The sequence below is a fragment of the Seriola lalandi genome, unplaced genomic scaffold (genome assembly GCF_002814215.2).
Source record: "Seriola lalandi dorsalis isolate HSWRI2012SDOR001 ecotype SW California unplaced genomic scaffold, Sedor1 jcf7180002054689, whole genome shotgun sequence".
Taxonomy (NCBI): Eukaryota; Metazoa; Chordata; class Actinopteri; order Carangiformes; family Carangidae; genus Seriola; species Seriola lalandi.
This window is the reverse complement of record NW_019525242.1, coordinates 359,294-380,288: the sequence shown is the minus strand read 5'-3', so window position 1 is coordinate 380,288 and position 20,995 is coordinate 359,294. Positions and strand designations below refer to the sequence as shown.

At 41.7% G+C, this 20,995-nt stretch overlaps 2 protein-coding genes across 4 annotated transcripts in view; one reads left to right on the top strand and one right to left on the bottom strand.

Annotated features, from left to right (window-relative positions):
* The first annotated feature begins 16 nt into the window (after positions 1-16).
* Positions 17-9,039, top strand: znf142 (zinc finger protein 142). Its single transcript, XM_023423074.2, has 8 exons — positions 17-272; positions 820-1,098; positions 1,194-1,403; positions 1,802-2,626; positions 2,757-2,934; positions 3,504-6,432; positions 7,834-7,939; positions 8,294-9,039. The coding sequence occupies exons 2-8, from the start codon at positions 825-827 to the stop codon at positions 8,821-8,823; spliced, it is 5,052 nt and encodes a 1,683-aa protein (XP_023278842.2). The 5' UTR covers positions 17-272; positions 820-824; the 3' UTR covers positions 8,824-9,039.
* Positions 9,040-9,041: 2 nt separating this feature from the next.
* plcd4b (phospholipase C, delta 4b) overlaps positions 9,042-20,995 on the bottom strand; it is a 15,994-nt gene continuing 4,040 nt past the window's right edge. For all 3 annotated transcript variants that reach the window (XM_023423177.2, XM_087178490.1, XM_087178491.1), the window contains 13 exons: positions 19,962-20,190; positions 19,543-19,672; positions 19,058-19,289; positions 17,855-18,056; positions 17,378-17,522; positions 16,543-16,695; positions 14,953-15,117; positions 13,411-13,567; positions 13,081-13,197; positions 11,007-11,185; positions 10,769-10,901; positions 10,510-10,659; positions 9,042-9,888 (listed from right to left, as the gene is read on the bottom strand). In XM_023423177.2, coding sequence (XP_023278945.1) covers positions 9,797-9,888; positions 10,510-10,659; positions 10,769-10,901; positions 11,007-11,185; positions 13,081-13,197; positions 13,411-13,567; positions 14,953-15,117; positions 16,543-16,695; positions 17,378-17,522; positions 17,855-18,056; positions 19,058-19,289; positions 19,543-19,672; positions 19,962-20,190 — 2,084 coding nt within the window. In that variant the 3' untranslated portion in view covers positions 9,042-9,796. The remainder of the gene's footprint in view (positions 9,889-10,509; positions 10,660-10,768; positions 10,902-11,006; positions 11,186-13,080; positions 13,198-13,410; positions 13,568-14,952; positions 15,118-16,542; positions 16,696-17,377; positions 17,523-17,854; positions 18,057-19,057; positions 19,290-19,542; positions 19,673-19,961; positions 20,191-20,995) is intronic.

The window sequence follows — 20,995 nt, the reverse complement described above, 5'->3', positions numbered from 1 at the left end:
GCCTAGAAACATTAGTTCCGTTTCCCTTCAAATGTTATCTTAACATAATTTTGCCCGCAAGCTAAGTTAATGACAATGTTAGATAAATGTGTTAGTGAATAATGTAGTGTGTGAATTTTGCTGTAAGAACCGCAACAGTTTAAATTAATTGCTTGCAGGAACTGAGACTTGAACATTTAGCGACCAAAATGAAAGGAAGCTAACGTTAGCTTAGGCAGCGGTAACGGCGATGTTGTTACTACATAGATACCAGTTTATATTATCATAAAAAAGTAAGTGTAACTTCTGATACTAACACTCTATGTAAAATAATTGTAACAAGCATTAACGGCGGTTTACACGAGCTGAATATGCCAGCCATACCGCGAAACTGATAAACGTTGATGGTCTGGTTTTCAGCTACGAAGCACTGCGTAAACCTGGGCAGTAGGTCGAAATTCTGTTTGTTGTTAGTAACAGAATATATGGAAATGGAGGGAAGCCTGTTTGTGTTACTGTGCTAGATATGTGTTGTTAAATCTGTATAATATTACACGTCATTATTATATGGTTACAATATATTTACAGTCATCACAGGACTGTTGTGCTTTTCCTTTATTATGGAACAAAAAAAAGTTGGTTAAAATTGGTAATATAGTTACGGCCAACACTCAAACAGTTGAAACCTATGTGAATAATAACTTATTCTGTATAATGTATATATATTGTATTGAACTAGTGCACTCAAAATTTTATTGAATATGAACAAATATGAGCATATATCACAAATGTCTGACATGCCATTTTTAAAGCTTTGTTCAAATGCTCTGTTTTTTTCAGACACAATGGAGACAGACAAACCTCATCCGTGTGAAAAATGTGGAGAGAGTTTCACAGACAGTGACATGTTTGTGTCTCACCCCTGTTTAAAGAGACTGATTGCTCCATCCAGTAAAGGACAGCTGGGCAACTACAAATGCTCTCAGTGCGATGAGGTCTTTTCCAAGCCAGGTGCTCTGACACACCACTTCAAAACCACTCACAGTGGACACGACCCTGAAGGCCTGCTCCCCTGCACTGACCATCAGGAATGTCAAGCCCACATGACATCCACACATGGTCTGATGGTCTTATTCTTATTCTCCCATGGAGTACTGCTCTGTCGCTCATAATAAGTTGATGTAACATTGAAATGTTGGCATATCTGTTTACAGGGAATAAGACTGCGTCCACAACTGTATGCACTACTGGAGGCCATCAGCCTCAGGTGTCCAGCAGGCCAAAAAGAAAAGTGAAATCCAACCCGGTTTATACATCATCATCACCAGAAGATGGGCACAGGGAACAGCCTCAGAGGGAAGGGCACAATAGTAAAAGAGTGAGAAAGGCAGTCGATAGCGACACTGCTCCACTAAAATCCAAAGGTAGGTACACCAATCTGCAGAGTATAGAGAAGTGACACCATATGTCAGTGACATTTAAACACACAAGTGGTTTATAAGAACATATCAGTCAGACATACAAACATTATATTGAAGGCGACAGTGAATATCCCATATTAATGATTTTACTCTCAGGGACAACGAGACATATTGTTTAGTGTGCCTATCTTGCTGTGACATGTCAACATGTCTCCAGCGAAAAAGGCCAGTGGCATTACAGTACAGTAGCTCTTTTGGTTTACTTACAACAGTGTTGACTGAAGAGCCTGACAGCACCAGGAAACACCAGAGGACAAAACACTGCAACAAAGACAAAATATGCTTTATTATTTAAATGTTTCTAATGTGCAAAATTCATGTCATATGTTCTCGTTCATTAGAGTACCTTGAAGAGGGCGCTGAGCACATCTATCGCACCCACACCTGCCCCACATGTCGACGCTGCTTCAAGATGCGGTCCCACCTGCAGGAGCACCTCCATCTACATTTCCCTGACCCCAATCTCCAGTGTCCCACCTGCAAGCGTTACTTCACCAGCAAGAGCAAGCTACGCATACACAGGCTCCGTGAGGCGGGGGAGAAGCTCCACCGCTGCCACCTGTGTGAATATTCTGCTGTGGAGAGGAACGCAGTCCGTCGGCACCTTGTCAGCATGCATGCCGACGAGGCGGAAGATGGCCTAAACAGTAACAGCTATCCTTGCCCCACCTGTGGTCAAAGCTTTCGCCAAAGCAGGACACTTAAGGCTCACATGAAGATGCACAACATCCCACCAGACAGCAAGCCAGTGGCCTGCTTCCAAGAGGCTTGTTCTTTCCAGAGCTCTTTACGCAAAGAACTTCTCAGACACACTGTTGAAGTTCATGGGATCAAGGCAGTAGAATGTCGCCATCATGCCTGTGGAGCCATTTTTCAAAAAGAAACGGACATGGAGGCTCACTATCGGACACACCTCGCCTACCACTGCTCGCAGTGTGATTTTTCTTGCTCCAATAAAACTGTGTTCCTGCAGCACCAGCGGCACGGTCACCGAGGGGACGACAAGCTCTGCTGTGACTTCTGCTCCTTCGTCACGTTTAACCCCGTGGAGTTTGAGCAGCACATCGGACTTCTGCACGCCAACGAGAAGATCCATCGCTGTTCTCAGTGCAGCTACGTCACCTCACATAAACGTGGCTTGAAGAGACACATGCTGATGCACAGTGGTGAGGATGGAGCCGTTTGATTATTGTAAAGATTTTTTCATCACATTTAGTTGCTTGGGTAACTGTACTACTACTGTGCTACACATCACATCTCCCAATTTCTTTTTCTTTTTTTTTTTCTTTCTAAAAGGTGAGAAGCCCCACAAGTGCAGCCTGTGTGATTTCAGGTGCAGAGATGAGTCCTACCTCTCTAAACATATGCTCACTCACTCAGACGACAAAAACTTCATGTGCGCTGAATGTGGATACGTCACTAAATGGAAGCACTATCTGAACGTCCACATGAGGAAACATGCTGGAGACCTCAGGTAGATATTTCTGTGTATATTTGTATCTTGTATTTATCACTGCTGTGTACGAACAGATCTGTCAGACATGATGATGTTTTTTCAACCATGTCCTGCATATTTCAGTCTAATTCAATTTAGCTGAAAGCCTCTACATGCCCTTGCTACACCCACAAAGGTGGTTTCACTTAATTAGATTAGAGCTTTTCTTAGGACTGTGGAAGCGTCTCTTGACTCATTGACGTCTCTCTGACCTTCCTGTTACTTTGGTTCAATCTGTGATGCTATGAACATACTTGGTTTTAACTATACTATAATATACAATATAGAGGATGGCGACCCTGTGCATGTTGTGTTCTTTTAGAGTGTTGTCAGTCCATATCCTTTAAAAGTTAAGAGCACAAACAGCAGGGAAAGAATGTGAAATAACGAAAACAATGGTAGAAAGAGAAACAATTCTATGATGTTGCAGCTTTTTCTGCCTCAACTCATTATTAGCTGTATTAGCTTTTTGTAGACTCCTAGAATATAGTGCAGCTTTCTGTCTACACTATTGTTGTTACTGCTAAACTTCCTGTCTCCTCTCCTAGGTATCAGTGTGATCAGTGCCCCTATCGTTGTCACCGCATGGATCAGCTAAATAGCCACAAACTACGACATCAGGCCAAATCACTCATGTGTGAGATCTGCGCTTATGCCTGCAAGCGCAAATATGAGCTTCGCAATCACATGTTGGCCAAACACTCTGGAGAGGAAAAACAGCCGTCCGTCTTTAAGTGCAAATACTGCACATACACCACCTGCTACCGACAAGCACTTCAGAACCATGAGAACTGCAAACACACCAAGCTGAAAGAGTTTCGCTGTGCCCTTTGTTTCTATTCGTCGTTCAGTAGCATCAGCCTCTTCCTGCACAAGAGGAAAGCTCACGGGTATGTGCCTGGGGACAAAGCATGGCTGGAGAACTACGCTGCAAAGGAGAAGGAGAGGAACTCAACGGAGGTCTCGCAGGATTTTTACAATAAGCGTTCAACAGCTCCTGAGCTCTCTGATCAATCCACTCAGGGACATCCAGCATCTCAGCAGAGAGAGCAGTCTGGTCTTCCTGGTGCAGGAGATCACAGTGCGAGCAAAGAGACTGTGCCTGGATCACAGACTGTAGATGCCGTAAATGTTTTTGATGTTGTTTCTGAAGAGGTTGGTCACAGTCCTCCTTCTGTCAACAGTCAAGAGGAGTACTGTACTCTTATTTTGACTACACTATCCACCAATGATTTTCAAACGCCCTCGTTGCAAAATGTGGAGGAAAACTCTCCAAATCCAACTCCAAGGACATCCACCTCTGGTACCTCTAAAGAAAAGGCAGACTCCTCTTCATCTGCAAGTTCGTCAGAGGAAGATAATGTAGCGATGGCCCATGAAGAGTGGGAACTAAGTGACTTAGATGACAGCTATAAGCCTCTGAATAATTCAACCAGTCAACCAGTTGAGCCTGAGAGGCGCCAAACACCTCAGGCTCAGAGTGATGATGAAGCAACCGGCTCAGTTTTACCACCTGAGCAAAATCAGCCATTAGACTCTGAAGTCCGTCGGAAAGCTATGAAGAAGCACGACAAGGACCAGGCAGACGCCATGCTTTTGGAGGGACGGGTGCAGATGCTCGTGGTGCCGACTAAAGACGCAGTTTATCGCTGTGACAAGTGCTCTTATGTAACCTTCGAGGAGACGGCTTTGAAGCACCACCGCCAGACTCTGTGCCGTGGAAAGATGAAGGAACACAAGTGCCAGGCCTGCGGCGCAAAGTTCAAACAGAGGCGAGGCCTTGATAGTCACCTCGCAAAGAAGTGCCCAGCATTACCCCGAAAAACAAGGACATTTGTAGGAATTTCAAATGTATGTCTCGCTACAGAGGAGAGCTCTAGTCAGGGTAAGGAGGGATCAGAAAAACTGACTGAGGGAAGAAATTCTAATCAGACAGAGTTTCTGTCTTCGCAAAATAAGATTTCCACGGACTCAAATAATCAGGAATTTCATCAGCAAGAAGACGAAGTATGTGCATCTCATTTAACAATCAGCGAAGGCTTTGATGATAATGCCCCTACATCCACTGGAACAGAACATCAGATAAATAAACCTTTGAAAGTGAAGCTTGTGAAGAAACAGTTAGCTTCACGCAACAAAGACAGAGGTTTATCGTTGCAGAAAAAGTCCCTTTACACTAAAAAAGATGGGAAATTTAAATGCAAGTTGTGCAACTTTTCATCAGTCAAGCTTGCAACAGTTGAACGGCACCTCTCAACCTGCCAAAAAAAGTTTGGGAAAAGAGAGAGTCGGATCCTTTCAGAGGATGATGAGTGTGATAATGAGGCAGTGAGAGAAAAAGAGGACTCGGTGGATGAGGACAGTGGAAGAACTAAGAAGAGACATCAAGTGTTCTCCTGTCCAAGCTGTGGATTTCAGTCCAATCAGAAGACAGCACTAGACAGCCATAAAAAGAGAGGCTGCATGAAGCCAGATGAAGTCCAGTCATCTGTAGACAGATCTAAAATTTCTTTGACCCGTCACATTCTCTCTGTTCAGAAAAAAAAGAAGTTTAATGTTGTTAAACCTAAACATTTGCATTGCCAGCACTGTGCTTTCACCTGTAAGCAACAGCGATGCATGACACAACATGTCGCACTCAAACACAATGGTGTCAGGCCTCACCGGTGTCGATACTGTCCCTTTGCCACCACGAGGCGCTATCGACTGGAAGAGCACGAGTCTCTGCACACAGGACTCGGCCGTCACAAGTGTGATGTGTGCGACAAAACCTTTGGGGCTGTGACCAAACTGCGTCAGCACAAGATGCGCATCCACGACAAACAGCCCACACACTTCTGCTCACTGTGTGACTTCTGTGGCTACACGCTTGATGATGTGAGGCGGCACAACCTCAGATGCCACACGGGGGAGTTGGAGCACGCTTGCACTCATTGTGATGCTCCCTTTAGTTCAGAAATTGCATTAAGAAATCACTGTAAACGTAAGCACCACCTCCAGGTCTGTTTCTCATGCAAGCAGTGTGACTACACATGCAGCAGCGAGGTCACGCTGAAGGCCCACCAACAAAGCAAGCACCGTCAGGTGAAGTGCGCCACCTGCCAGGAGTCTTTTGAGACAAAGGAAAGCCTGGAGGTTCATCAGAGAACCCACCTAGCACATCCGTGCCAGCTGTGCTGCTTCGCTGCTAAAACGAGGCAGCTGTTAGCTCAACACCTTCTGAATGAACACGAGGAGGGGCCTTTGGAGGACAAGCCTCTTAACTGTAGCATTTGTCAGTTTGCCTGTCGGCATCAGCTGGTGTTAGAGCAGCATCTTCGCTCACATGGGGGCAAGCGTCTGTACAAATGCACAGACTGCGAGTATTCAACCCGCAACAAGCAGAAGATCACATGGCACATTCGCATACACACCGGGGAGAAGCCTTACAGCTGTGAGCAGTGCAGTTACACCTGCACGGATCCATCTAGGTTGAAGGTAAGCTCAAAGTTTATAGGATGATCATTATTTGTAAGATAAACCCTCAAACACGCTTCCTTAAAAAGGCTGTTTTAGATGGAATATGATGCAGTTAGTTCTGTTTGTCTTTCCTCACAGGAGAGAGTGTGTATTTTTCGGTGAGATAAGCTTTTAATGGGTTCAGGGACAACTCAAGAATCCTTTTAATTTAGTGATTCATCCCTAATTACTGTTTGTCTCATCAGCAGGAAGATGAAGGGGAGCATCATGTTGAATAAGATTGACTCTTGCAAGACAAAGTACCACATTAATGTCTCATTCAGACTCACAGACGCATTATAATGGTCACTAATATGATAATAAACTAGTAATTGTATATAATCACTACAATATTGATGCTGCCGCTCTGGCAGTTTTCCCTCTCCCCTGTGGCTCGTCCTCTACTCCTGCCACCCCACTGCTGGACATCTTCCCTGTCTCTCTGACTGAGTGAAATCATCATCAGTCTAACAGTAATGGAAGAAAACAGCCTACCAGTCACTTAATCAGATTGTGAGGTAAACCTGTGTGGAAAACATCATTTGCCAATCCAGCAGGTTTGGCAACGTGCCAACAGCTGACTTTATCTGAGGTTAGATTTACATTAACTCAACATGAGGGTGAGTGGTGGTGTATGGCCAGTGAGTCCAGTCCTTCTTTCTTGCTCACCACAGTTGATAGGTACACAGATGAAGAAACCGAAAGGGTCTGTAAAAACATGCGACCGTCCGACTGTGGCACAGGGGAAGAGGGGGGAGGACAAATGAACCAAAGAGCAAATTTACTTGCTTCTTATGATACACATCAACTTTCTGGTAATGCACTGTGCCCTATTTGTTTGAAGTATGAACCCAACAGATGGCCAATTCTTACTCATTACCCCATTTATTTTTTAAACAAACTAGTTACAATGGAAAGAAAAGATGACACAGTGGATTTTGTTTGTAGATATTTTCCTACAGGCATAGACATTACAACCTTTCCATCCGCTGTGCAGTTGGTCCACCGGAAACCCTTCTTACTCAACTTCCCTGTTTGTGTGGTTTCTCTGTTTGTGTGGGGCAGTAAAATATGGCAATCAAAAAAATCCTGCACAGTGTCTGACCTGCAGCCAACAGTTTATTGCGACATTTCGGTCTCACAACAAAAACAGTTAATAAAGTGTTTGTTGCAAGTCAGACAGTCTGCGGGATTTTTCGATTGCCACTTTGGATCCCACATCCTGTTCCTACGCAGCTGCCTCACAGAATACATGTGCAAAGTTTTCTCCTGCTTTGGGGCAGTAAAATATGACATTGACTGGAATCCAGAAACCAAAGCACAATGACAGTGATAAGTGTTGTTTTATTTTTCTTTGTTTTGTAATCATTTCTACTACAGCTTCATATGAGGGTTCACCAAGAAGAGAAGAAGTACCTGTGTCCAGAGTGCGGCTACAAGTGCAAGTGGGCGACTCAGCTGAAGTACCACATGACCAAGCACACAGGTATCAGCTGCAGATAAAAGTTGATGATAATAGTAAATCGGTACTTGAACAGTGATTTTGTTTCACCTTTTTGTGTCTTCCTTTCTGCAGAATCTGCTTTCATGTTACTATTTATGTTAATCATTTTTACTGCTAAACAAGCAAAACTTTATTTATACAGCACAATTCCTTCCAGATGGAAGCACAATGTGCTGCACAAAGCATGAATTATCAAGGAAGTTGCAACCACAAAAACTAGTGACACATAATATCTTTGCTCACATATTTTTCGCATAATTTTTAAAATGGTCACCTGAATTTAAGGTAGTTTACAGATTAGTGTTAATAAAAAAAACATGTGTTTGTTGTCTGCAGGAGAGAAACCATATGCCTGTGACGAGTGTGACTATCGCACCAACAGAGCGGACACCCTGCGTGTCCACCGGGACACACAGCACTGCGACATGCGCCCTTACGTCTGTGAAAAATGCGGCAAAGCTTTCAAGACCAGTTTCATCCTGAAGACCCACCAGCGGCAGCACAGCGACGACCGGCCGTACACGTGCGGGTTGTGCAACAAGGCCTTCCGGTGGCCGGCAGGTCTCAGACATCACTACCTCTCGCACACCAGGCAGCAACCTTTCTGCTGCCGCCACTGCTCCTACAGAGCCAAACAGAAGTTCCAGGTGGTGAAGCATTTGCATAGACACCACCCGGAGGTGTCGGTGGAGCAGGGGGTGGTGAGAGACTCTGAAGCTGTTGGCCTGACCCTGAAGGAGGCTTTGCAGGGGACATTGGATGAGAGAGCAGCAGAGGTGGAGGAAGAGGGAAAAGCCACGAAAGTAGCAGAAGGAGTCGTTGAAGAGGATGAGCAAAGAGAGGAGGACAGCGAGACAAGACAGTGAAGACAGAGCTCAATACTGTATCATTATCTGTCAGTATTTATATTTCACCGCTTGATTTCATTGTATTGTAAAAGGCTAATAAAACACATTAGTACACGTTGTAAATGAAGGAATGTGGATTGAACGATGTGTGTGTGTGTGTGTGTGTGTGTGTGTGTGTGTGTGTGTGTGAGATTTAACTTAACATAGAATAAACAAACTTTAATAAAAGTCAAACCTATTTGTAAGGTAATTTTATTCAGTGGTGTTGAACCATTCAGAAAGTGTATTTACAGGCCTGTATACACACAGATTTACATTATACACAACACCTTGTGGAATTTGTACATTAGCTTTAACTGTAGATGAACCAACATCATGCAAAGCTAAGAATACTTTATAATAATAGGTTTTTAATATTGATATGTAGGAATTCTTTCATATTCTATCATTACATTTTAAAACTGGACTTTCCAAGGCACTGTAGTACACAGTACAGCACATTTAAAGGCAAACTGGTATATTAAGGCATTCAACACATGCAGCGATCCTTCATGTTCCTACATTATTAGATAAATTTAAATGAATGTTAGTGGGAAATATTTGGTAAAGAGTTGATGTGCAGAATTGCATGGTATTGTCACATGTCATTGCAGATGCAATTTGGACTTTTTTGACAGTCTCTGTTCATAGATTGGCCTCCATCTTTGTCACTGATGATCACTAATGATTCCAAACAACTGATCAGAACAATCAGTCTGCAGAGCATGCTCTATAAGAGAAACCCCAACATCTTTATTTCAGTAAATAAAGCTGAAAATCAAAGTCTGATTTCTGACATGTTACCTGCTGATTGCTATTTTAGGTTTGTGAAACGCTTGACTTTTAACCCAGATATAAGTATTATATTCAAATGTTAAAACCCCTCATCACATTCATGGAAAGATTTGAACTTGTGACCACCTCTGGCTTCAGATCCACAGGTCTGACTTCTTCATGTGAGCTCTGAGATGCTGATGTTGACGAAGACAGAGGAGGGAGGGATGGCTGTTCCATCTTTAGACAGCAGATGTATGTGACGGTATCCTGGAGAGAGGAGGAAGATTTTAAACAGTGGTACTGAGTGGATTTTGGGTTTTGCTGCCTCTGGAATTGAACATATTAAGACTAAATATTTACTAAATATTGTCTAAATATTGAATAAATATTGTAGTGAGCTGTAACCCTGGTGGTTTCAGTGTCAGACTTTGAGTTTCTACAGAAGCTGAGAAGGCCAGACTCACAAATATTTTTTATCCTGTTATCTGAAGATAAAGACATTATCAGGAGAAAACCATTTTGACTGAACCTCATACACTTAAGTCACAGTAACATTCCTCCTTAGCAACAATCCTTAGTAACTCCTTAGCTGACCAGACATAATTTGAAAATGATCTTGTATGAAAACACACTGTGATTTCTGATTGTGATTTCTCTGATGCGTTGATGCATAGTCCTGACATTTTCACTTTACAGCGCTAGAAGTTTCCATCTGCACACTGGCTTGGCACATTTGATCTCTGATTAACAAAGTCATTATAATGAGAAAACGAGCTTTGTTATCTTGAGATAACAGGATAATTATCTTGTTATCTCAGGATATTAAGCTTTGTTATCTTGAGATAACAGGATAAAAAAAATATTTGCGAGTATGGCCTTTCTGCTCACCTGCTTGGATGCACGTAAAAGGGAGAGTGAACTGTCCAATGAAGTCATTCCTGGACGCCTTATCGTAATCCTCCACGACAAAGCGAACCAGGGCCAGCTCAGGGGTGTGGATGACGAAATTTAGAGTTTCATTCCACACCGGGTTAAAACCTGCAGGTAGAGGCCAGCAAAGAAGAGAACATGACTTTTTTTTAAATCAAAATCATCCATGTGAATGAGGTGCACATATCTGTATAAAAAGTGTTGAACACTTTCTCACCGTTGTTGTTAATGTGACTGGTCTCTTCCTTGGCCTGGTCCTGTGGTACCCCATAGATCTCCACTCTGACCAGGGGGTCTACAATAGAGCCCTCTTTCTGGTTCACCTTTGGTAGCTGCTGTCCACTTAACACCTGATAAACACAAACATATTTATATATTAATTATAGAAATCACTGTGTTTTCTGCCTCACCATGTCAACCACAAAGACTCTAGACTTTCATGTATAGTTTTAAACCTGTATGGATAAGCGCAGTGGTCTGTGGCCTTGCCGCTCCTCAGGTTTCTCTGGACTGAACTGAGTGTTGCCGTCTCTCATGAAGTCAGGCTTGAGGACGTAGCCGCAGGAGCCGTTCTGCCTGAACAGCCCATCGTTCAGATCCATTTCCAGACCGGCTGTCTGGAAGTTCAAAGCAACTTTGGGACAGAGAAGAAAATGCAATTAAGTTTTTTTCTTATTATGGCTGACAGTATCACATGGTTTACCAGAATAAGAGATATTTATGTAGCTATTAAAGTTTATGAGAAGAGTCTTTTATCCAGAGCAGACAGCACCAGCTTGAAGCCTTATGACAGGAAGCGCCTGTCCTGTCAAACCCCTCTAGCTGTGGGGGTAATATCCCATATTTGAACTTGACCTCTAACCTCCCTGCAGGATCTTCCCCTATACACTGTCACCAAAGAGACAATGTATTTATATACAGACGGGTGACAAATTAAAAGAAAAACCTGAAAATTTAGTGAAGAAACAAGAAGACAACAGCCCCATCCACAGAGCATGAGGGGTCACTGAACAGTTTGATGAGTATGAAAATGATGTGAATCTAATTTCTCCGGCCTTCACCAGATCTCAACCCAGTTGAACACCTATGGGAGGTTTTTGACTGACGCGTTAGACAACGCTCTCCACCACCATCATCAAAACACCAGATCCAGTCGAGGCAGATGTCCATCCACCCTGAGTCCGGTTCTGCTCGAGGTTTGGTGAAATGGTGCTATTGTAGTGTATTATCCACTTCATTTCCTTTTGTTACAACATTCTAAATTGTTGCATGTTCTTCCTTTATGTGTGTTTTATTCTAAAGTTCAAGAAGGTTGTCAACTAAGATGTTGTTGAAGGTTTCCTTGAACCATCCATTATAAGTTGAGGTTAAGGAACGTGCATTGAGGGGCAAAACTGTTTATACATCAGTTTTCTGTTACATACGGTATGAGAGACTCAGGATGTGGGGGTCTTTGCTGGCCCAAAAGGTTAAAGGCCAAAGACCAGAGGCCGTAGACCAGATGTGGTCAACTTCTGGGTAAAGGCTCCTCTATTGAAAGAAGGGCAAATCCCAAAGGAGTGATGAGACGGATAAATAGAGGGGTTTGTGAGAGAGTAGAGAAGAGATCTCACATTGGCAGAGATGCTCCAGGATTCGGCATTTTTGACACTGTTTCTTTCTTGTAAATAAACTTCTTTTTGATTGCAAGTAAAGACGTGTCAGCGGTGATCACTTCTTCACATCAGCACCTCAACATACCACACTATACAAAAAGAAATTCAAAAAAATTGTCTTGACTTCACCAAATGAGGGAACATCTTTTGGAAGAATGGCGTTCATCCCTCCAGTACGGTTCAGACACTTGATGCCAGTTAGCACTGAAGCTGTTCTGGCAGCACCCAACACCTTAATAAGACACTTTATGTTGGTTTTCCTTTAATTTGTCACCTGTCTGTATGTGTTCCTGTTCTTTTGTGAAAACATGATTCAAATTGGACCGGGACTGGGCGTCCCCCGTTGGGTACTGGTCTACAGCACATGCCATGTAATAGCAACGTCCTTGGTTCAACTCCAGCTAGGACGTTTGTTGTATGTCATCACCCCACTCCGCTCCCTCCCCAGGTTCTCTGTCAGTCTCCACTATCAACTTTCAAAATAAAGACAAAATGACAGAAGCAGTCATCTGTAACTTGCTGGATTGTGTTCTTCTGTTTAGAAAAGCAGCTGGGCTTATAAATCCAATTCAAAGCAGTGGATGAATTAAAAATGCAGCAAAGTCAACAGGTGCTACTGATATTCGACAAATTAAACTGACAGTTTGATGAACTGACAGGATCAAGCTGTCTTCATGTCACATGGGGATTACTTCCCCATTAAACAATTCAGATTCCACAAGTTCTTAAACAAATGTGGCTGAAAAATGATACGTAACTATATGTTTTTAGCCACATTCCAGTCAAACACAAACTGAACTGAGACTGCACAGGGACATCAGTGATTTTAGAGAAAAAGTTTGGTTCAGACAGCAGAGGGCAGTCTTCCCCTCACCTATCTGACAGCCCACAATCCACATGTCCTGCGGGTTGTAGTTGGAGGAGTCAGTCCTGAGGCCACTGGGGTAAATCCTGCTCAGCTGCCTTGTGTTGTACTGCACAAAGTCTCTCCCTGTAGAGAGGGTTGAAGAGAATCAAGCTATGAAGCATGAACACAAAGACATCAAATTGTTTATCTTTAACACAGATACAGTTATAAATCATATAATCATCAAAAGATAACACATCATAGTCATAAAACAAGTATGGTACTTTATCTGAGGAATGTGATTAAATAGTTCTCCACCCTTTTCCAAAATGCACTGTTCCCTCATGCTAGCGGTACCTGCTTCCTTAGCTAGTCTCTTGGCCTTGGATTCAGAGAATGAGGACATCTCATAGCATTTGCTGTGTACACGAGAATACTCAAAGCCATGGAAGTGCACGCTCTTGCAGTAAAGCACCAGGTCTGACAGCTCCCTCGACAGTTTGGACTTGGATTTCTGCAAGAGAGGAGAATAAGATGAAAAATCAGCTGACAAATGATAAATAATAACTCCCTCTATAATTTGTTGCAACCAATCAGTATGAAAAAAGTTGGAAATTGTTCAGGCTGACTAATAGGACTAACTAATAACTATCCAGTAAACAGCTGATAACTTGAAACACAACTGCTGACATAACCAGCAATGACTTATTAATTCACACAGAGTCGTTTAGTGAAAAATATATACAATTATGTAACAATAGGTTTGTGGAAAAATAAGCCATTTTTACATGATTCAATGATGAGAAGACTTTTTTTTATATGAAGAAATTATTAAGTCAACCCATGTCACTATCAGAGGAATTAAACAAGATGGCAGTTGCTAATTGGTTGTAATTTTGCATAGTTGTGGACAAATCACCAGGTAATTATTTACATTTTTTTTTTCTCTTTTTACACTGTTTGTGATTTCATGCTTCATATTCATTTTTACTGAGGCAGGCTTTTGGTTAGTGTGTCTAAATACCACCTCTATTTCATTTTATTGCTTTTAATCATTATATTGGCTTTTATTGTCTTATTTCTTCGTCTTGAATGTTTTCACTTTTTTATGATGTAAATAACTTTGTGATTTCTTTTATCTGTGAAAGGTGCTATATAAATAAACTTAACTTATTTACTTACTTACTTACTTGGAGGTGGAAAAATTTACCAGGTAATTATAATCTGATGACTGGCCTGTAATTTACAGGGTTACCTTTTTGAAAAGAAAAAATCCTAATCCTATACCGGGTATATTTCTCAAAGAAAGCTTTAAAGCAGCTAAGAAATCTGAGTAGAATATTTGTGATTCCCTCTCTCAGTGCCATCAACTCTAATGAAATGATTAAAGCCACAAATGTTCCCAGTTAATCTCTCACTGCCCCGCAGGGAAATGCTGTGGCTGCTGTGGGCCGTTCACTTATACAAGTGTGAAAATGAACACCCTTAAGCACTGCCTTGAAAATGAAATGTTTTTGGTTAAATATGAAATGCAGATTTAGATATTTTAACAGAGAGCTGTTTTTTCCCACAGCTGAGGAGAAGCCCAGTTTCTCACTTCAGTATCTTTCTTCTTTGTCTCATATCTGTCTTTTACAAAGCCCTGTTTCCTGTTTCTTTTCACTATCTCCCTTCTTCTACTCCACTCTCGTCTTCCCATGTCCCAACCCAGTTTCCTGTCTCTCTTTACTATCAATACTCCTGTCAAGCTTCACTACTTCCTCTAATACCATTCGCTGTCTCTGCAGATCTTTCACCACTTGGATGCTTGGAGCATGGTGCATGCTATAAATAATTAAATCTCTTTGATATTAAACAGGTTAACAGCATGAAAGCTGGATTAGAAATGGTCACATCTACCTTGTTATTCAAACCCTCAGCAGGTGGGTCTTCTGCAGACGGACTCTCTGCATCACCGTTTGCCATCTCTTCCTCATCGCTGACTTCATCTGTCAGGGTTTCATCAAGACAGTTTTCTAGACCACCAATCTTCTTGGCTTTCAGCAAAATTTTCCCCTTCAGTTCCTGTAATGAAAACCAACAAACAGTCTGTCCACTTGTCCTTTTAATCTGTGGTATTTAATTTGCAAGAGCAAATGAGGAAAATTGAGACTCTCATTTAATCCAGATATATGAAGAATGGGGGTTGGGACGCGGGAAGGACCAACAGGATGAGCTGAGAGAAAACTCAGATGCCACCATCATCAGTACTTGTTGTCTTCAGTACTCAGAGTACTCATGAAGGTGGTCCATCTTCTTGCACTTTGCTGTCTCCTAACTAAATGTAGCAATGTGAAGCTATTTAATTGAGTGCTAGGTGAAATTCTGCATAGCAATTATCTGCCATTACTTCAAGTTAGCATTGATTGTCCTAAGTGCTCTAACGGAAAAGGGTTTGGAAGTTACAGTATACGATTGATTTTAGGACCAGTATAAGAATGATAACGAGGCACACATAGACCATTAATATTTAAAATGTCTCTGTATTGTTAATGGTACCTAAGCCTCCCTCAGTTTGGGCAGGGTATTGTCAGAAAACATTTTATTCTCTAGAGTTTATACTAACTCAAAGCAGAATGTTTACTGAAACTTCATATCAAACTTGAGAAACATTAAATGGACTCCACTTATATAGTGCTCTTAGTCTTAGAGACCACTCAAAGCCCTCTACAATACTTGCAACAATTTCCTACTCACACATTACACCCATACACTGATGGAACAGGCCAAGACTGGAGGAGTTACCTATGTATGTATGTATGTATCTATCTATCTATCTATCTATCTGTCTATCTATCTAAATAGTGTAAAAGCCATACAATGTATTTGAAGATGAAGAACAGCCTTGCTTACCACTCTGTGTGGGTGTACTGAGGCACAGCAATGCTTTGAGCTAAATGCTAACGTAAATATGCTAACATACTTGCAGTGGCAATGGTAACATGTTGTTTAGCAGGTGTAATGTTGACCAGGTGTAATGTTGACCATGGTCATCATTTTAGTTTTAACTTGTTAGCATGCTATTTTTTTTTGCATATCGTTCAGCCCTAGTATCATCACTAAAAGACTAAAATATGTCAGCTGCTATTGGATACATTGCAATGACATTTTGTACAGACATTTATTGTCCTCAGAGGAAGTATCTTACTGACTTGATCCCTTTGCATTTCCTCTAGCACAACCATGAGGGTGACATTTTTGTTTTTTTAATGAAATGACTTGACAACCATTGGACGATCAAAACTGTCATTTGTTCCATATTTTGGATTATTTTATTGGTTTTGTTATGACTCATCATTCAAGCCTTTTAGAGTCACTAGCATTTGTGCTCCTTTTACAAGTTTTATGACAGGTTGCAGGGAAAAATGAGTTTCAGAGCGCCTCACCCTACAAAGAGTACTTTGGGGGGAAAAAGGAGATAAAAATAACAAAACCCAAACAGATTCTAACCTGTGGAGAAGGAAGCTGCTGAGGAATCTGTCCATCCAGCAGGGTGGTCAGTAATGTGTCACCCAGGATTTGGCTGAGGTGCTGAGCCATGACGGTCTGCTGCTCGACACCACAGTGATTCTCAAGAGACAGGATGACTGGGAAGTCTGACGCCTGTCAGAGAGGATGAGTAGAAACGACACTGTTAAATTCAACAAGTAGCTATTTTTTTTTTAATTTATGTTGAAATTCTTTCAACTCTGGCAAAAACAGTGGCAAATTACATTACAGTATTATATCTACTTTCCATTCAGCATAAGTTTCCACAGTTTCTTCAACATATCCTTCTAAAGTTGGGTAGGAAAGTTTGAGCAGGATAAAGTGGAGAAGTGGAGACACATGAGAAGTTCCTGGTTGTGTTCCATGTAGGTCAGTGTGCAGGGGTATGTTGGACTCCAGGGGCAGGGAAGGTTACCAACTGCTCCATTTGGACTTAACACTTTTCTGGGCACACAGACAGTGTTGCACATGTAATTTAAAAATCACCTTAGCGTGGTATTGAAAGGGCTGGTTTCAAGATATATGTCGGTGAATTCTGCCACCACCTCAATACAAAGGAGGTGACTCAAACTTCACAAGTCTCACAGCATTGACGAATGTCAACAGCAACATATATTTCCAGAAACAATGCTCCCGCCATTCCGGACAGCCCATTTAATTTATGTTTCTTTCTTTTTTTTTATACCTGGCTGGGCTGCAGCATGCTGGATACCAGTAAATATAAGTGATAACATATGTTTTCTATAGAATTGAGTGAACCACAGCTTTATAAACAAATAGTGCATGTGCTGCTCACCTTGAAGGCGTATTCCTTGAGTGTTGAGATGATGTCTCTGAAGAGAATCTTGGATGTCAAAGTGTGACCGTGATACACAACAGGCTCCCCGTCGCTGCCGTCCCAGGAGTCCACCTCTACACAGCGACAGCCTCTTTTCAGAGCCCTGTACACACATACAAATGTAAGTAAAGAGCATTGCTTTTTCTTGTTTTAATGTAAATGTTACACTTCCACCCACTTTGTCTGTTTAAAGCAAGGCTTCAGATAAAGTGGGATGGAATTGTGGGAAATGTATTGAAACTCATATTGTGTCTCATGGGTGTATAGGTCTTTCCCAGCTTTTGTTTTAACATTAACGCCCTGTCAGCATAGTAACCCAACTCTCATAAGTACACTAAATCAGCCTTTCATACACTTTAATGTGCTACCCTTCTATCATTTGCAAAGTCTTTGTCCTATGTGTTACGTGTGTGGTGTGTGTGCAGTGGTCCTCACTGGATGTACGCCTCTAGGCTGCTCTGTCCTCGGAGCTGGTTCTCCAGGAGGTAGGTGTTGTGTGAAGAGGAGATGAAGTAGTGGCTGAGCGGCTGGCTCATGTCCTGGTAAAGACCCCGATGCTCAGGTTTGAATATGGAGCCCTCCTGTGAGCACAGGTACTTCTGGAAGCCATCTAGTGACATGGCGCTTTGCTTCTTGGCTGCACAGAGGGATACAAATGGAGTTGGCGCAGCATAGTTCAGATTTATTTTCCCATTAACCTTTGACTGTCATTCAAACAATGAATTTCCAAAAATTAAAATTAGAAAATCTACCATGACATTAAATAAAAGTTTTTGCTAAGGAGCTGGATACGGTTTCATTCATGGTTTAATGGGGTTTAATAAATAAAAGTTGACTGGAAAGAAAGGCATACACACACTCAAATAGTGCATCATATTTATTGCTGGTGCTCATTCACAAAGACCCTCAGGCTTTAAGGCCATGCTAGCTGGTATGTGGCTCTACAGATGGCAATGTCTGTTTGTCAGGTGGTTGGTCAGTCCACCACTTTGGTCCGGACTGAAATATTTCAACAACTTCTAAATGTATTCCCTTGAAATTTTGTTCAGACATTCATGGTTCCTACAGAACAAAGTCTACAGACTTTGTTGATCCCCTAACTTCTTCTCTAGCGCCACCAGTAGGTTGACATTATTAGTTTTGAGTGAAATATCTTAATAATTATAATAATGATAAAAACCATCGAATTTCATTGGGATACCATAAAGATGAGGACTCTGCTCAGGGTTTAAATTAATTGTGAAATCATTGTAATTAATTGTTAATGTACGACACTTAAAAGCAAAAATACACATGTATTGTACAATAGTAATATATGACTGAAATGTGAAACCTTAAAATTTAGAAAACATCACATTAAGCGCTCTAGATACAAAAAGAAAATCAGATGTGAGATATATAGGACCAACCCTTAGTAATTCAATGCTAATACCAACCTTTTCTGATGTACAGTAGATGTCTACTGCACATACCTGTATATTGATGTGTGAGGTAGGTGTAAATCATCAAAGGCAATAAAACAAAGTGCTACTGCTCTCTGAAAGATACTGAGAGAATATTAAATATTTTTATTATTAAACCAGCTTATGAATGTTTCTATCACTAGGCTGCATAGCTCTCAGTCACAGCCGCTTTTACCTGTCTCCGATGGTTCATAGCGATCTATTAGCTCCTGGGCGTGCTGGGCGATCTGCTCTCCCTCATGTTGCTCTATCCTCAGGAAGTTCTCCAGCTCCTCCAACATTAACCTCTCTCCATCTCCAGAGTAGTCCTGGAACACCTTCCACACTTCATCCCTCTGCGTCAGTATCTTGTAGAAGTGGACAAACTCCTCGATTTCCAGGGAGCCACTCTCTGACTTATCAGCCATCTGTGGAAATAAAGGAAGAGTTTTGTATTTGTTAGATTATTTGAAAACGACTGGCTCTATTTTAAAGAAATACGTAAGGCCAGTCCCTCCAGCAACTAAAGTGCTTGACAGCTCATTCTTGAAATAAACCAAATAAAAGCAAATTCACAGAATGAAAACAAGGTTGACAGTCAAAACATTTGCTTCAGGTGAATCACTAATTCTCCTCCATCTTCTTACCCTCACATTTTTAATCCTCAGATCAGAAACTTACCGTGAAGAGATAGAAAGCGTGTTCCTCATTCATGTCTACGTTCATCATTTTCAGCAGTTTCCGCACTTCTTTGAAATTCATCTTCCCATCTTTGTTTTTGTCAGCTTTCTGAAACCAGTCCCAGACCCATCTGAGAAGACGCTGAGGGAAACTCGGATGTGTTGTTTAATAAAAACTCTAATTTAAAGAACTTAATTTTTCTATTCAGAACTTCAAATATGTGAATGTCTGGGGAGTTGCACTAGAAAATCAGATGTCCACTGTTGAAATAACCTGATTGATTGCACAAACTTAAAGGGGAATGAATAGTTTCCACTACTTGGAGCTTTGTCCAGAGAAGAGAAGGGATGATTTTATCAGTCAACACCAGAATAAACATTGTTGTTTTTCATAAAATTCCTAACACAGAAAAAAGATACTGGTCCAGCCTCTCCTTCTCATCCATTGTTTGAGCCTTGTGAATTAACTTGCGCACTCCCTGGATCCAGGCCCGGGCCTCCTCGGGGGACTCCGCTACGAGGTCCAGGTTGCCTTGGCGACCGTGAAACACTAAGGTGAAGCAGAGGTCAGCGGGGAACTCCTCAGCGATGCTCAGCAGGACTTCCGACTGGTGGCCCTCGCGCACCGTCTCCAACTCGCTCACTGAGACTGAGACAGGATCAGTCATGATGAAGACATAGTTCAGCGGAAGATTACACTACTTTCAGTCTTTAATACGTTTCATATGCTTCTGTGCGCGGTTTGAAGTTTAGCCATAATGATCTCACTTCAAATGATTAGAGGGGTTTCATTGGGGGGGTTTAGTATTCTGACAAGTACATACAAAATCATAACAAATCTCGAACTCAACCTATTAATTGTTATTGGATTACACCCCCCACTTTTGTATTTTGTATTTCTACCAATCTGTAATAACTATCTAGCCTTGGGCTACACCAATAAACTTAATTAAACTTTTCTGTTGCTTTGCACGCACTTTATAGGAACACCACTGTACTGAGGTGAACCTCTTAAAGCAATAGTTCAACACATAAATAAACACATTTGCTTTCTTGCAGAGTGTTAATGAGAAGACTAGTGCCACTCTCATGTCTGTAATGCTGTTTAGCTTAGCTTAACTTAGCTTAGCTTAGCTTAGTTTAGTTTAGCTTAGTTGAGCATAAAGACGGGAAACAGGGGAAACAGCTAGCCTGTCTTTGTCAAAAGGTAACAAAATCATCCTGGTAACTTCCTGGAGTCTTCACTGGTTGCCTGGCAACCGGTCCTGGACATGAAATGGAGCTTCACATGATGTTTAGTTAGGACCATGGGGTTAGGAAAGAGGGTTTCTGCACAGCCTGGGAGGAAATTCTCCTCTCTCAAGTTCACTTTTTAAGGTTGTTCTTTTTTTGTTTTTGGCATTTTTGTCTTTATTGTGTGGATGATAGTAGAGAGGCAGACAGGAAATGAGGTG